At 46.5% G+C, this 15,115-nt stretch overlaps 1 protein-coding gene across 1 annotated transcript in view; it reads left to right on the forward strand.

Moving 5' to 3' along the window:
* The window catches only part of CTIF (cap binding complex dependent translation initiation factor), a 146,915-nt gene that overhangs the window by 99,208 nt on the left and 32,592 nt on the right, over positions 1-15,115 (forward strand). Inside the window, exons 9-11 of the mRNA XM_031059640.1 lie at positions 3,032-3,038; positions 3,505-3,870; positions 5,621-5,950. Of these exons, the coding sequence (XP_030915500.1) occupies positions 3,032-3,038; positions 3,505-3,870; positions 5,621-5,950 (703 nt within the window). The remainder of the gene's footprint in view (positions 1-3,031; positions 3,039-3,504; positions 3,871-5,620; positions 5,951-15,115) is intronic.

The raw sequence follows: 15,115 nt of genomic DNA on the forward strand, positions 1-15,115 counted from the left end.
CCAATGGCCAAATCCCACTGAAGTCAGGGGGAGTTTTGAACTGAATTGGAATTTGGCCTTTGAAGTGAAAATAGTTATTTAATGTTAAATTGAGTCAAGAGATAAGAAACCATTGTACTGCCCAGATACTTTTTCTTGCAGCTGAATTATGGTTCCCTGCAAGGCACTGCATCCTCATGGCTAAGGATGAGCAGAGGGGGACAGAGGAATTATTTCCCAGTAACTGCAGCATTTTTCTGGGGTGAATTCTTGCATTACTTGGAGGTGCTGCTGTGTAATTCAAGCTTCAGCTTCCTCCCTTCAGCATCTCAGACCTAAAAGCCTGGGTTGGGAGGTGCATTTGGGTGCTTCCCTGGCCTGGTTCCAGGGGCTTGGCACGTCACCCCAAGGCACCGTCCTGGGACATCACCTTAAGCTGCCATCTGAGCACCTACAGTGCTACCCTTGAACAAGCACGAAGTTGTTTCCAACTACCCACAGTGGGAGTGTGGCTGGTCTCCATTTTGTCCTTTCCTGGGGCTCTCTGTGTCCTCAGCACCTTGGTGACACCTGAGAGCAATATGGGTTGTCCCATCCTCCCAGGCTTTGAGATGCTGTGCAGTCAAGTTCTAAGATGTGAGCCCTGTTCTCCCTGCTTTGGCTCTTCTTTCCTGCAGATCCTATTTCTTCTTGGCTTTTCTTCTTTGCTGGGGTGTTGGGAAGATAAAAGCACACAAGGAGTCTTTGCCTGAAAGCTGGTTGATTGTCTAGGCCCCTGACTGCTGCCAAGTCACAGACATTGCTCCTTATTTGCCATTCTCCTTCCTTTGCCTTTTATTTCTTGCAATTTTTTTCCCAAAACTTTTTGTACTCTGGTGTCTTCACCCTTTGGCCAATGACTGCAGAGCTTTGGTCTGTGTTTGCTCTGCCTCTTGCTGTGGGGACATCACCTTTTAGCAGTCCCCTGGAGGGGCAGCGCTGTCTGCTCTCCCCCATCCTATTGCAACAGCCCCAAAATGAGCTATCTGGCACATTCCATATTGGCTTAAATAGGTGGGTTTTTTTTAATCTTAAACCTTTTTTTCATTCATAGCCCTTAAACATTAAGGGTTAGGTTTATAATATGTCTTTAGGAAAAAAACTGTCCCTGTGTGCACGTCTTGCAGGAATTTATGGCCAAGTTTGGTTCCCAGCTCATTTCCAGGCATTTTCCCTTGTTTCTGAAATTATAGCTGTGTCTTTGTGCAACTTCTGTAATTTCTGTGCAATATTTACAAATTAAATAAAGCAGCAAGCTGACTGGCTTATGAGCCAAGACTTGAAATGCAACCAAACAGTTAAACTCAGATGTCTGAGAGGAGCAAAACCACAGAAAGTACTTGGGCCTGTGAGGCCTTAGTACCAGATAAGGTTTTTAACTAACTTTTATTTTGACATTCCCCTTTTAATAAGCATTGCTCTTTACAAAGCGGTTTATGTGATCGCATTACTGAGAGGAAACAAAGAAATGCCAGGAAAACTTGATGTGGAGAATCTGTACTCATAAAATGCTTGTAGGCTCCAGCAAACAGGAAAGCTTTTTGCATCTCCGTTTTGGCTTTTTTTTTCCTTTTTGTTTTTATAATTCCCTGCCATTCAGTTTGCAAGGGGAAAAGAAAAAGAAAAAGGAAAAAAAAACCACCAAAAACTACACGCTGAATATTTCAGAAAACCAGATCTGGTGGTCTGAGAGTAAACACGAATTTCTTCCAGTGCCATGAACAAGCCTGTTCATCCTGCATTTGTTAAACATGAGCCCTCACTCTTTATGGTTAAAAGCCAGTTGGCCTCAGAAAATAGGTTTTGACTCCTGGGGATGCCAAGGAATACAGATTCCGTGGGCAGATGGCTTTGGCAGGCAGGGTTGGAGACTGCTGACCATTGAAACGTATTTGTGAATGGTTGCTTCCTTCATCCGAGCTCCCTTAGCTGAGCAGTGCCAGTGATGAAAATAAAACTAATTGCTGTGGGATGGGTTTAAAGTAAACACTGCTATTTATCCAGATTGGGGTGAGGGTTTGGGATAAGGAGTGAAACTGAGCAGGGGTTTTATCATGGCTACAGAACCAATACGGAGACAAGCCACTGTGGTCACCAGTGCGCTCAAAGTTTTTTCCTTTTCTTTGGGGCTGATACTGGGGAGATGTTCTGTGTCACCCTCTAGCACTGATCCCAGCAGCCTTGTAAAGGCCAGGCATTAAAACACCCCACAGGTTCTCAGAGCCAAGACCAATATCAAGGAGGCAGCAGGCGGGGGATGCCAGCATGCTTAGGGTGGCTGCGCTTAAGACCCAGCCCTGGAGAAGGCAGCCAGTGCCAGGACCTCCTCCATCTTAGGTGCATCCTGTATGATGGCATTCTGGCTCTGCCTTCTCCACTGGGACAGCCACGCTGCAGCCTGTTTGGAAATCTGAGATGCCTGAGACTGCCAAAGCATTTCTTCCATTCAACTGTTGTTGTTTTGGGGATTTGCCATCTCGGCTACCGGTTACAGCCAGCACTCAGGGGCTTGCTCCTTCTTTATGAGATGTTGTAGTCTCTTGAGTAAACCCTTTGGGGGCAATTTCTCCTCTCTGTGGCTGTTGGGTTTCCGTGTTATCCATCTGGAGTTCTGTACACATAGGTCTCTCTGTGGAGGTTGTGGTCCTGGATGCCACGCTCTCCATGCTGCCAAAGCCAAGTTTGGTCCTCTTCTCATCCATGCGTGTGTCCTGTCCTGGTGTAGCAGTGCTGAAGGATGTGTATAAAATAAGGCCAAAGAAAACCATTTGTTGTGGGCAGGTTACCAGTTTACTTAGTATCTTGCTTCTTGGGGTTTTTTTTCCACTTAGAAATCCTTGATACACTTAAACTAGCTCACCGCAAACCCATGCAGCAGTGTGCCATGTTGGCAGGCAAGAGGAGAAAGTGATGCTACAGGCCAGGTGTATTAGGAGCTCTAAAGCCTTCAGAAAAAAATATCTCCTGGCATTTCCTGCCTACCTGACTTGCTGCGGCTGTTTTTCCTGGTTAGTGTGGAAGTAACACAGAAACCTCAGAGAGTTTAACACAAAAACCTGAGAGAATTTTTCCTGGGAACCAGAGTCATGTTGTCCAAGTTTGCAAAAACTTTCACCTGAAATATTTCTTGTCACTGAAAGAAATTTAGGGGCATGAATTGTTAGATGACAAGAAACTGCCTCCCCGTTTGTGGTCCCCTGCCAAGGGCCAAGCTGTTTGGTGGAACAGATGTGTTGGCCCAACAGAGCCACGAAGGAATGAGTGAACTTCCTTTGACTTTCTTCTACATTTTTTTAAATACACTGTCATTCAGTTTGCCATTCAAAATAAAAATCAAACTAAACAACCAAACCCAAAAACCTATTTGGTTTCCAGCTAACAGGAGTTAAAATTTTTGTATTATATATAATTTTACTATATTTATTTTTATTATATATTATTTTATTACATTATTTTATTACATTATTTTATTATATATACACCAAGCATAACAGGGACCACCAGAAACTCTACCAAGGAGGCCAGGCCCCTCACTCCTCGGGCAGGACGGGCCACCACGGCTACAGCCAGAACCGGAGATGGCACCACAACCAGAAGCACTCGCCCAACGACAAAGAAACGCACAGAAACGCCAAAGAGACTGAGAATCTGAAAATCGAGGACAGCCCCGCGTGCACGGCGCACGTCCCCGCGGAGGCGCCGCGAGGCCCCGAGGCCGTGGAGAAGCAGCCCCAGCAGACTGAGCCCGAGACCAAGCGGAAAGACAGCGCCCACGAGCGCCCTGGGGACAGGCCCAAGATCAACTTGCTTCAGTCTTCTAAAGACAGGCTGAGGAGGAGACTAAAAGAAAAGGTATTATTTCTTAGGTTGCTCTTTTTCTCGGGGTCTGGCCGATGGTGGTTCTCTGTACAAAGCGGGGGGGGTGAGCTCAAGGGACCTTTCCACCAATGCTCCCAGCTTATGTTAATCCCCCAATGTCAGCACTTCTCTTGAGGTCTCTTTGTGCTTCTTCAGGAGGCTTTTTATTGAAAGAATTGAGGCTCTGAGCTTGATTTCTTGGGTGAGGTTGCTACCAACTTCAGTTGGACTGGGATCTCTCCCATTTTCCATGGGGGAAGGCTGGTGCACACATGAGCTCCCTCCTGGTCTGAAGGGCTCAGTCACTTTGCAAAAAAAATGTAAAAAAGGCAATTTGTCTCTGCAACTACAGAGCTAAATCCCAAACTTTGACTCCTGAGTGCTGAATAGTTGGACTCCGCTGCTTTAAAGCTGATATCCATTTATCTCTGCAATGAATTGAAATGCCCTTATCTCCCCCCTTCCTTCCAGCAACCCAACAATAACAAAAGTATTGCATGCAAGTGACGGAGGAGAAATCCTTTTTGGAAACAATATTCAGCCACAGATTTCTGAGGAATTTGGAGATGATATCTCCATTTGCCCCCTGTAAAACTCGGATTCTTTCTCTTGAGATTCTTTTGTCAGACTGTAAAAAGCATCCATGGGGTTATCTCTAATGAGATTTCCAAAATACAGAGCAAAAATAACCTGAACATATACAATTCCATGGGAGTGCATGTTGGAAATGTATACCTTTGAATGCATGAGCATTTACTATTTATGTATGTGGCATGAGGGGGAGGAAGAGATTTTGTTAGTTATTTTTATGTTCTTTAAAGCAATGGAAGTATAGTAGAGACTTTCAGAGTATTCATTTTAGTGCTCTTCTCAGACATGTAGAGTCTTGTAAGACTAAAATTCTCATCAGCACCCACTCTTGGGTGGGTGTTGTCAACATAACCAGTCTTCTGATGGGAGGTTTGAACAACTCCCATGGGGATTGGATTTGCTACAGGTTTGTATTATATAAGATTGAACTGGAGGGATAGAAGAGAAGACCAGAGCAAGCAGGATGCATGCCTAACACCGGGGAAAAAGAAGCAAACGCATAATAAAATGTTGAAAAGAATCAATAATTTCTGTGGTAATGATGGGAAGTGAAAAGTGTAACAGGCAAGAGATGGGAAAGTCGAGAGTCTTTTGAATGCTGGGATCACGTGACTTCTTTGAGTTCAATTTACATCATGAAGTGTATATATTAAAAATATATTTGTATTTAGATATATCTATTTATATGTATATATTTTTATTATATTACATATAATAAAATATTATATATTTTATTATATGTAATATATTTTTATGGGATTATTGTCGGAAGATTTTGCAAACATCAGTGCACTTTCTAAAGAAGCAAAAAAATGTCCATTGTGGTGATGTCACAGACACCAGAAACTGGTCCAAGATGCCAAAGGCAGTCAGAGGTGATCAGACTTTGGCATCCTAGCTCAGGACCCTCCTCATCTTCTCCTTGAGCTGAGGGGTAGGACTTTGGGATTGAGTGGTGTGGGAAATGGAGAAGGGGGACATTTCTGGGGCAGGATGCATGCGCTTATGCTTTCCAATGCTGATGTTATACTACTGTGCCACTAAAAATTGCTTTGTCTTTTCTCTTTCTCTTTATGTCCTCCCAATCCCCTTACCCCTTTGCTGTTTGTGCAAGGACATGGGCTGATATATCTGTTTTTTCCTTGTGTAACAGACGCCTTGTCTTTCCCTTTTCACGGACCAGGACGAAGTAACGGTGGAAACCACCGACCCTGAAAAGAATAAAATGGACAAATTAATTGAAATTCTCAACAGCATGCGGAACAACAGCAGTGATGTTGACTCCAAGCTCACCACATTCATGGAGGAGGCCCAGAACTCCACCAACTCTGAGGAGATGCTGGGGGAGATAGTCAAGACCATCTACCAGAAAGCGGTGACGGACCGCAGCTTTGCTTCCACAGCAGCCAAGCTCTGTGACAAAATGGCCCTTTTCATGGTGGAGGGAACCAAATTCCGGAGTCTGCTCCTCAACATGCTGCAGGTAACGAAATAAAGTTAGTTGTTCAGGTGCCTGGAGCATCATCTCAATTGGTTTTACCATTTATTTGGAGCTGAGCTGTTACCAAATTCCTTTTGAACCCAATTGATGAGTTCAAATTGCACCTGTTGTTTTGTCAGTGCACATCTTCAGTGGTTACCATAGATAATGTGACACTGGGGGCATTATCAAGGTGCTTTTCATTCTCGGTTCATGAACTCTACATGAAACTGTGGCATTTCACACCAGAGCCTGTCTGAGTAATGAGTCAGCTACTTGAGGCAGCATTGCCATGGCATAAAAAGAAATTAACTGGGAGGGTCTCTCAGTGTAGGCTATTAGAGTGGAGGGTCCATCTCAGCACCAACAGCACCAAGACAAATCTCTGATGGTCTTGGACACCGGACTGGTACCTGAGCAGGCTTTGGGCTGCACTACCTGGCTTGATTCTGGTTTCTGATTACAAACAAAACTGAAATAATTGCATATTTTCTCATTATTCTGGGCGACTTGTTTATTGATATGTGGAGAACTGGTTGGTTGTTCTGCTCCAAAACCATCAGTGACAGCAAAGTTGCAGAGGGGAGGAAAAAAGCGGCAGCTCTGATCACTGGTCCATGAGGTTAATGGTTGGACTTGGTGGTCTTTCCAGCCTGGATGATTCTATAATAATGTTGGATGATAGAAAAAAAGGGCTATCCTCAAGTGCCCATGGTCTGCTGGGAGGAGTGTGTTTTACTGCAGTGCCACCATTAGATTGGGCAGTTGTTTTCTGGGAGGGTGTCACATGCACCTCCTATTTTCTGCCTCTGGAGACAGAGTTGAAACCATGAATTTCCATCCTTAAATTAAGGTGCATTTCCACATGGCTGTTCCCTCACACACCGTGTGTGGGACATGCAGAGCTCACTTTTAATTTCTCTGCTCTCCATACAAGTCTGTTGCTCACCAGCACTCCAGTTTTTGACTCATCTTCTTGTTCTTGTTGCTGCTCTTGTTGGAGATGCTCTCTTGGATGCTGTGGTTGGCTGCCTGTACCTTGAGTTGGCATTGGGACAACACAGCAAGCAGGGAAATAAGGACTAAAATAAAATAGTGAAAATCAATATCAGATAATTCTGCACATTGACTGGTTCAACTCTGTCATTGCTCTGCTTGCACATCAGACACAACTCTCCCATGTCCACTCCCCCCTGCAAAGCCCTTGGCCAGCATACACATCCCATTACCTGTACCAGGTGGTGATTTTTTCCAGATTAGTATTTCCAAAGGGAATATCAATCAGAATGAGGGAAATTGCAGACAGAATCAGTCCCAGAATTAGCAGGAGGGAACTCTAAACCTGCTGTGCATCCCATTCTTCCCATACAAGGTCGCTCTTGCATCTTTCCCTGTTAGGCTCAGCAATCTAAGAAATCCAGAATAAAGCCCAGGAATGATGGCCTGAGAGCAGCAGGGTGTTAGCCCACAACTGATGCTGATGGCAGTGCTGAGTTAGGGAGGACTCTTCCATCTTGCTTTATTCCCTTGCCCCAGCAATTCCACCCATGCAAACAGACCCAGTGAACTGATTTATACTGCAGCATCCTGTGCAAGACTGAGTGGCTTCCCATTCAGTTCTTCACAGCATGAATGTAGGATAAATAATATATCTACTATCTCCAGAGAGACTCAAAGTGCTTCTCAGGAACGTGTTGCCAGTCCCAGTGTGATGGGAGCGTTGTGGAGAGCTGAAGTGCAAAGAGAGAGCAGGGTGTGCGGGTGACCGAGTTCATGTGCTGAGGCACAGAGAAATATGCAAAAGGGATTTGTTCAGCCCCAAACTGCACATCTTTTATAAATGTCTTGATGGGCAAAAGGTGACAGATCACTACAGGTCGAAAGCAAAGTGCTGTGTGAAATTGAATAATTTAACATTTCCTTTCTGATAGTAAAGGATTTTGACTTTCTCCAACCACTGTTTCATTTTCCAAATGAAACAATCAGATGCACTCAAACTGATTCATAAATACTTGGGTCAAGCCCTAAACCAGGAATATTTTGAGGTACTCAGGTCTGATAGCCCTGGCTGGAGACAGAGCCAGGTCTGAGACACAAAAGAGTCATTGTAACTGCCTTGGTGTGAAATAAGGAGGTTGATTATCAATATCAATATGGTATGTTGGAACTGATACGATGTATTTATTATCAGTATTAATAAGGCATATTGGATATAATGTCATGTTACAGAGTAATGTGATTATCCCGTTAGTGTATGATATATTAATACATTGATATCAGTTATTATATATCCATATGTATACATATATCTATATATATACACACACACAGATCTATATATATCCATATATATCCATATGTTGCAATCACATTTTTATATGACTGATGATAGGACATTACCCAGCTACACTCTTGGCCCTTTGACCATCAGATACTTTCCATCAGCCATTTTTAGATAACTCACCGTTAATTAAAAAAGAAAAATAAACCTTTATTAAAACGCCTGCTGCAGAGCAGGATTTGTGTCTCTCTAGCACCTTTCAGACTAATCTGATCCCCGGGCGTAAGAAGCTCGGCTTGCTGGGCACCAGCAAGCTGGGGAATTACTGTGCCGGGGTGTGATAAATCGGGATCAGTGTGATCCCTGCCCGTGCTGCTGGCGCCTGGGGCTGCACCACTCGCCCCCCCATCTGCTCCCAGCAGATGCTCCTGTTTTGTAGGGGCTTGTTTGTCCCTTTCCCTCAGGACTGCGATGGCAACAGCTCACGCCCACCAGAGGAGCTCAGGAATTGGTGCATGAACCCATTGAGGTGCCCTGCCAGCATGGTCATGCCTATAGACAGCATCCCTATACCTGTAGACAGTGTCCCTGTACCCTGCTGGACCTTAAAACATGGTGGGTTTTTTCTCCTGCAAAACAGGCAGTAAACTGTCTGTTTAACATGGTTCCTCTTCTGTTTTCAGGTGTTGACAAGGTGCTCATGCTCAAGGGTTGCACATGTTCACAGCTTATCTCAGGGTACTTGTTTTGATCCCAAAGAGATGCCAGTGCTGCAGCATGAGAGTGTTGTCACATCATCCCCCTCCCTGCCAGCAGCTCTTCTGAAGAGCTTCCCTACAGCCAGCATGGTCCACTTCATCCCCTAAGGGGATCCATCAGGAAAACTCTGGTTTGAATTTATCCTTCACTCCATGTTTTGGTCCTGAATCTTGGCTAAGTCTTGAGTTTGGGTGCTGCCAACCTCTCAGGAGAAGAGATGTGGAAAGGGGAGCCATGGGGTAGACAGGTGGTAGAGCTGCCATGTGGGAGCTTGGCACTGGGGGGATCATTTGGCATCTGAGTTGTCCAGCCCTGGCACAGGCTGCCCAGTGGTGGATCAGCATTCCCGCAGGGATTTAAAAGCTCTGTGGGTGTGGCACCTGGGGACATGGGTCAGTGGTGGTCTGGGCACTGCTGAGGAGTGGGTGGACTTGATGATCTTAGAAGGCTTTTCCAACCTAAACAAATCTGTGGTTCTGTGATTTGGGTTTGGTTTTCTCCTCATTGAGCTGGGTTTAGTCTTTTGGTAGCAAGAGCGATTTTGAGCTATGTGAGCCCTTGGGATGGACCTGGGTGAGCTGGGCCAGGGATCTTGGCTGTCTGGGGACATGAAAGAACATCTTAGTGGACACACACACAAGTTCTTCATGCCTCTAGAAATACCTTCTTAATTAATACATTGAAAGTATTTCTCCTTTGAGAGGCTTTTGCTTGTCATAGTTTCACTCACTGGCATGCCCAGGCTTTTTTTTTTTTCCTTTCTTTCCAGTAGGGGGGTGTTAAGCAATGTGCCACAAACCCTTCACATGTAACATAAGTTGGAGTACTCCTCTGCTGGAACAACCGTGCTCTTTATAGCAGAGCTGTGTCTGCATCTGAGCTATGCAGAGCCAAGTGTATTATTAGAGTGAACATCACTGGGGCTGTAATTGTACACTGCTCCCCTTGGCAACCACAGCCAACAGCACATCAAACAGAAGGCTGATACCTTCTTTTAATAATAATTTTAAAAAAACCACCAAAATCACAAAATGAACATCCCGACACAGAGCAGCAGAGCCTGCTGGCCTGCTGCCAGAGGAGTTCCATCCCTGCACATGGAACTGCCTTGGTGCCAGAGGAGAAGGGCTGGTTCTGCTGGATGCCCTGTGGCTTACCCTGCTGTGTGCCCTGTTGGATACCCTGTGGCATATCCTAATGTATATCCCATTTCACACCCTAATGCATACCCTAAGGCACTCTGCATTTGATACGTCATAGGATACGCTGTGGCATACCCTAATGCATCCCAAAATTTATACCCTAATGCATACTCAGTGGTGTACCCTGGTGCATATCCTGTTGGATGCCCTGTGGCATTCCCTGGTGAATATCTTGTGGTACAGCCTAATGCACTTCCCATGGCATATCCTGTGGTACATCCTAAACACACCCTAATACTTACTCTAATGAACTTCCCATGGCATATCCTATGGTACATACCCTAATGCACACCCTCCTACATACCCTAATGCATTTCCCATGGCATATCCTATGGTATATCCTAATGCATACCCTATTACATACCCTAATGCACTTCCCGTGGTGTTTCCTATGGTACATCCTAAGGCACACCCTATTACATACCATAATGGATTCCCTATGGCATACCCTAGTGCCTACCCTATAGGATATGCTAAAGCATTCCCTGTGGTATATCCTAATGCATTCGTTAATATACATCCTGTTGCACACCCAAATGCCTACCTTATGATTTACCTTACTGTATATCCTGTTGGATACCTTGTGGCATACCCTAATGAATATTCTGTGGTATATCCTAACGCATTCTCTATGGCGTACCCTAATGAATACCCCATTTCCAACCCTAATGCTCCCCTGTTGCACACCCAAATGGGGGTTTTGCCTTACTGCCTACCCTATTGCACACCCCCTGTTGCATATCCTGATACATTCCTAATGTTGCACACCCACGCAGGGTTTCTTCATCATCTTACTGCAACCCCTTGATGGCCCAGAAATGGCCCTTCCTTGGTTCAGTGCTGTGCTTGGGTCTGGATGTAGAAATTTCACAGAAACACAGAACATCCTGAGCCAGAAGGGACCCACAAGGATCATGGAGTCCAAGCCCTGACCTTGCACAGGCACCTCAGTGACCCCTGAGAATGTTGTCCAAACATTCCTGGAGCTCTGGCAGCCTCAGGGTCATGTCCATTCCCTGGGGAGCCTGGTCAGTGCCCCACCACCCTGTGGAGGAAGAACCTTTTCCCAATATCCAACCTAACCCTCCCTGGCACAGCTCCAGCCATTTCCATGGGTCCTGCCCTGGTCACACAGAGCAAAGATCAGTGTCTGACCCTACTCTGCACATTACAAGGAAACTGTAACTGCAGTGAGTCTCCCCTCAGTCTCTTCTCCAGGCTGAACAAACCAAGTGCCCTCAGCCCCTCCTTGGATGGCTTCCCCTCTAGACCCTTGAGATGAATAGTGGGGGTTTTGGCAGAGATTTCACTTCAGTCTCAGTGGCCTTGGTTGGGTTTGAGATGATTGGTGTGACCATTTATAGAGGGGCTCAACCAGGAAGGTGGCCGAAAATCCATTTATGTTGCCCCAGGTGGGGGATGGAAGAGGAGAATTTGGGTTGAAGCATTTCTTGGGATGTAGGCATCGTGGCATGAGGTGCTGGAGAACTGACTGATTTCCTCTAGCAAATGTGGATGCAGTGTAAAGTGTTTGCCAAGCAGAGCATGAGGATTTGGGAGGAATGAGCTGAAGTTCTTTCTGTCCTGTGGCCTTTTTAGTCTGAGCAAACAACCTCCCAGTCATAGCAGCCCTTTCAGCCCTGTAGGGCTCCAAGACACTGGGTGGATACTGTGGGAACTGGGGCATGGAAGTTGGTTGGATTCAATGATCTTAGAAGTCTTTCCCAACTCTAATGGTTCTGTGATGTTTTGTGTTATTCTAAGTATTACATTAATGGTGAATGCTGAAAGGCAGATTCTTTTTTTTCCCTTCTCAGCATGGTTATTGGTGAGGAACAGTTTGTGGTTTGGCAGAAGTGGAGGCAGGAAGATCCAAGTGTGGCTGGAGAGTATCTGACCTGTACACCATGTCCAGCACTGACTGCAAAACCCCATCAGTCCTCTTTCTATGGCTGTTTTTAATATAATTTAATTACAGATGGTCCAATCTGTGCACATAAAACAGTGGTACCACTTGTCTCTCAAAGGGCATTGCCCAGCAGACATCAGAGTGTTGCTTCACTGAGAAGTGGAGGAAAAAGGTCCCAGTGGCCCTGGAGCAGATCCTAAAGCCATACAAGTTGTGCTCATGTGCCACAGCAGTGAGCTCAGCTCCACAGAGCAGCACTACATCCATCTCCAAGATCTGTGCCTCAGCCAACCTTGCAGCCTTTGGTTTCTCCTCCACAGGAGTCTGATGCGCTCTTCCCCCCAGCGAGGTGGAGATTCAGTGGGGAAAGCCTCCTTGTCTCGAGCTGCTCTCCATGGCTGTCTGTGCCCACCAGGAACACCTTGGTGGTGAACCTCAGAGTGGATGCCAGCTCCTCAGGAGCCCAGCACAAGCACAGAAGTAGCAAATGATGCTGCCCTTGTGTAGACACCTTCATTTAGGAGTTTGCAGAAACTTGTAGAGCTTGGAGACCTTTCTTCCCTTACATTTCTGATATTGATAAACAGCAATCTGTCCTGCTTTTGTAAACCACTGTGGGACTCCCCCAGCAAAACCTTTGTGTAGCTTTGAAGAGATTTATTTTCTATACGCCCAGGCGATTCAAAGGCAGTTCTAAATTCATGCACACTCATATATCTATGCAGTGCTTGAAGGGGCACGGGGAATGCAGCCCCGTGGGTGGCTCCAAGGAGCATCCCCAGCTGCTGCATCCTCCTGCTCTCAAGCTCAGAGAAAAATAGTGGAAAGGAGGCACATTCCCTATTTTTTGCCCTTTCCTCAGAAGACATTCTCCAATTTTTTACAGTGTATTTACTATTTTATTTTTATTCTTTATTATTGTACCATTTTTATCACTTGATTCTTGTATTCAATTATTTCTTATTTTGCTCATATATTAAAATATATGCTTATTGCATAAATATTAATTATGCATGTTTATATATGTATCTGCTAATGGCATATATTAGCATTACATAACTTGCAATGTTAGTAACTTTTTTTTTTATTATTGTTGCTATGGTTTGTTTTGTTTTGTTTTTTTTCCCCTTTTTTAGCAGTCATCCGGGGCCAAACACATCCCGTGCAAGTGTCGGCAGCAGGCAGGAGAGGGAGCCCGGGTTGCGGGCTGGCAGTCAGCCTGTGCCGGCAGGTGAAGGGCAGGGCTGGGCATCAATTCGGGCCGGCCCTGCCTTTACCCCGAGCCCAGCCAAGCCTGCCCGCAGTAACCGAGCTGGGCTTGGCCACGGGAGGCCCCGGGGCTGCGTGCTTCCAACTTGCCGCTTCTCCCAAGGGGAACGGTGGCTGCAGGAAGCACCCGGCTCCTCTGCGGGTTTTCCATGGCAAAGGGAATGAGGTGGGGGCCAGGGAGTGCTGGACAGCACCTCCCTGCAGGGTGGTTGTGAGTTGACGGAGGGGTTAATGGAGCCTGAGGCACCAGGTTTTAACAGAGTGCAAAAAAAGAGGCACGTTTGCGCTGATAGGAAGGAGAGGTTTGGGACAGGAGCTGTGCCACACAAGCACTAGAAGCTGGGGATAGTTGAGCCAGACCCTAAATTAAACAAGCAGTGGGTCTGCATTGCACATCAGCCCTCAGTCTGAGCACGGGGGTGGGTTTTGGGGATTGTATTGAGTTGCAGCTGGAGGTGGCCACAGGGCCACTGACACAGCAGTGAGTGTCACAGGGAATGACAAGGGGATTGTCCCCACTGCTGTGCAGGTCTCTGGGGTCTGCAGTCTGCCCAATGCAGCCATGCTCATGGCTCTGCACAGGAAAGGTGCTTCATTGAGACTAGCAGTGCATCATGCAATTGAGAGTTTGGTGGGAAGCAGGACTAATTTTCAAAAAAAAAATCCCTTCCAGTTTAAAGATTGGCATATTTGATTTTAATTCAATGTGCTGGTAAGGTTTTATACTTTATGCTTTGCAATGCTCAGATGTGTTGTGCAAAAATAGCCATTGCCTTTAGTCCATAAATTTATGTGTGGCTTCTCCTGGCTTCTTTTACCTTGGAGGGGACAAGATTTCAAAGCCACGGTGGGGACCAGCCCATGATCCAGCACATGATGGGACCCCAGGGATGGTACTTGGTGTCTCATTGTCTCTCCAGGCACTGGGTGCCCTGGGCATCCCCAGTGATGGTGGGACCCAGCAGAGGCTCCATCCTCTGGCTTGTGCGTGTTGGTGGTGAAGAGTGCCAGGAGCACCCCTGGCCAAACTGCTGCTGCCTGCTAAAAGCACAGCTGAGTTCAGAGTTCACAGCTGGGGTGGTGGGACCCGTGCACAGCCTGTGCATGGGCTCAAGTGCAGAGCAGAGGCTGTTCTGGGCTCTAGGTGGAGACTGCAGACTGCTCAGCCTGCCTGCAGCCCTGGGACACAGCCAGGCAGCAGCCTCCTGCAGGGGTGGGCTCCTGGCTGCCCCCAGCCATCGCTGGTGGGTGAGGATGCTGGGGGTCCTGGTGGAAAAAGCAGAAATAAAAAAAATAACTCAAAATCCATGTATCCATTGATGATAGGTGCGGAAAGGAAGGGGGGCACTTCAGTGTTGAGACCTCTCCAGATCGGGCTGAGCTGGCATCAGCTCCTACTCTCTTGTTTACTCCCAAAAGGCTCAAACCCACGGGATGTGGGAGTATGTTCCTGTCAGCCCAGGGGCTCAGCTGGCCCAAGGCACCCTCCTCACAGACCATCTGCTCCTGCCTGCTCCAACCCAAATCCAGCTCAAGCTGCTGCAGCCACCCCAAGGTGGGGATTTTGGGATGCTGCAGGGTTGGAGGATCCCTCCTCACCATACCCACAGACACCCTGCTCTGCCCAGCCCTGCTCTTAGCTGATTCCTTTCACCTCACCTGGGATCAGGAGTTTTGGAGGCTCATTGTGCCCTTGTGATGCATCACCCTACCTGGGACTCATCCCACAAACCCCACACCCCCCATTG

Source organism: Geospiza fortis, unplaced genomic scaffold, assembly GCF_000277835.1.
Source record: "Geospiza fortis unplaced genomic scaffold, GeoFor_1.0 scaffold488, whole genome shotgun sequence".
Classification (NCBI taxonomy): domain Eukaryota; kingdom Metazoa; phylum Chordata; class Aves; order Passeriformes; family Thraupidae; genus Geospiza; species Geospiza fortis.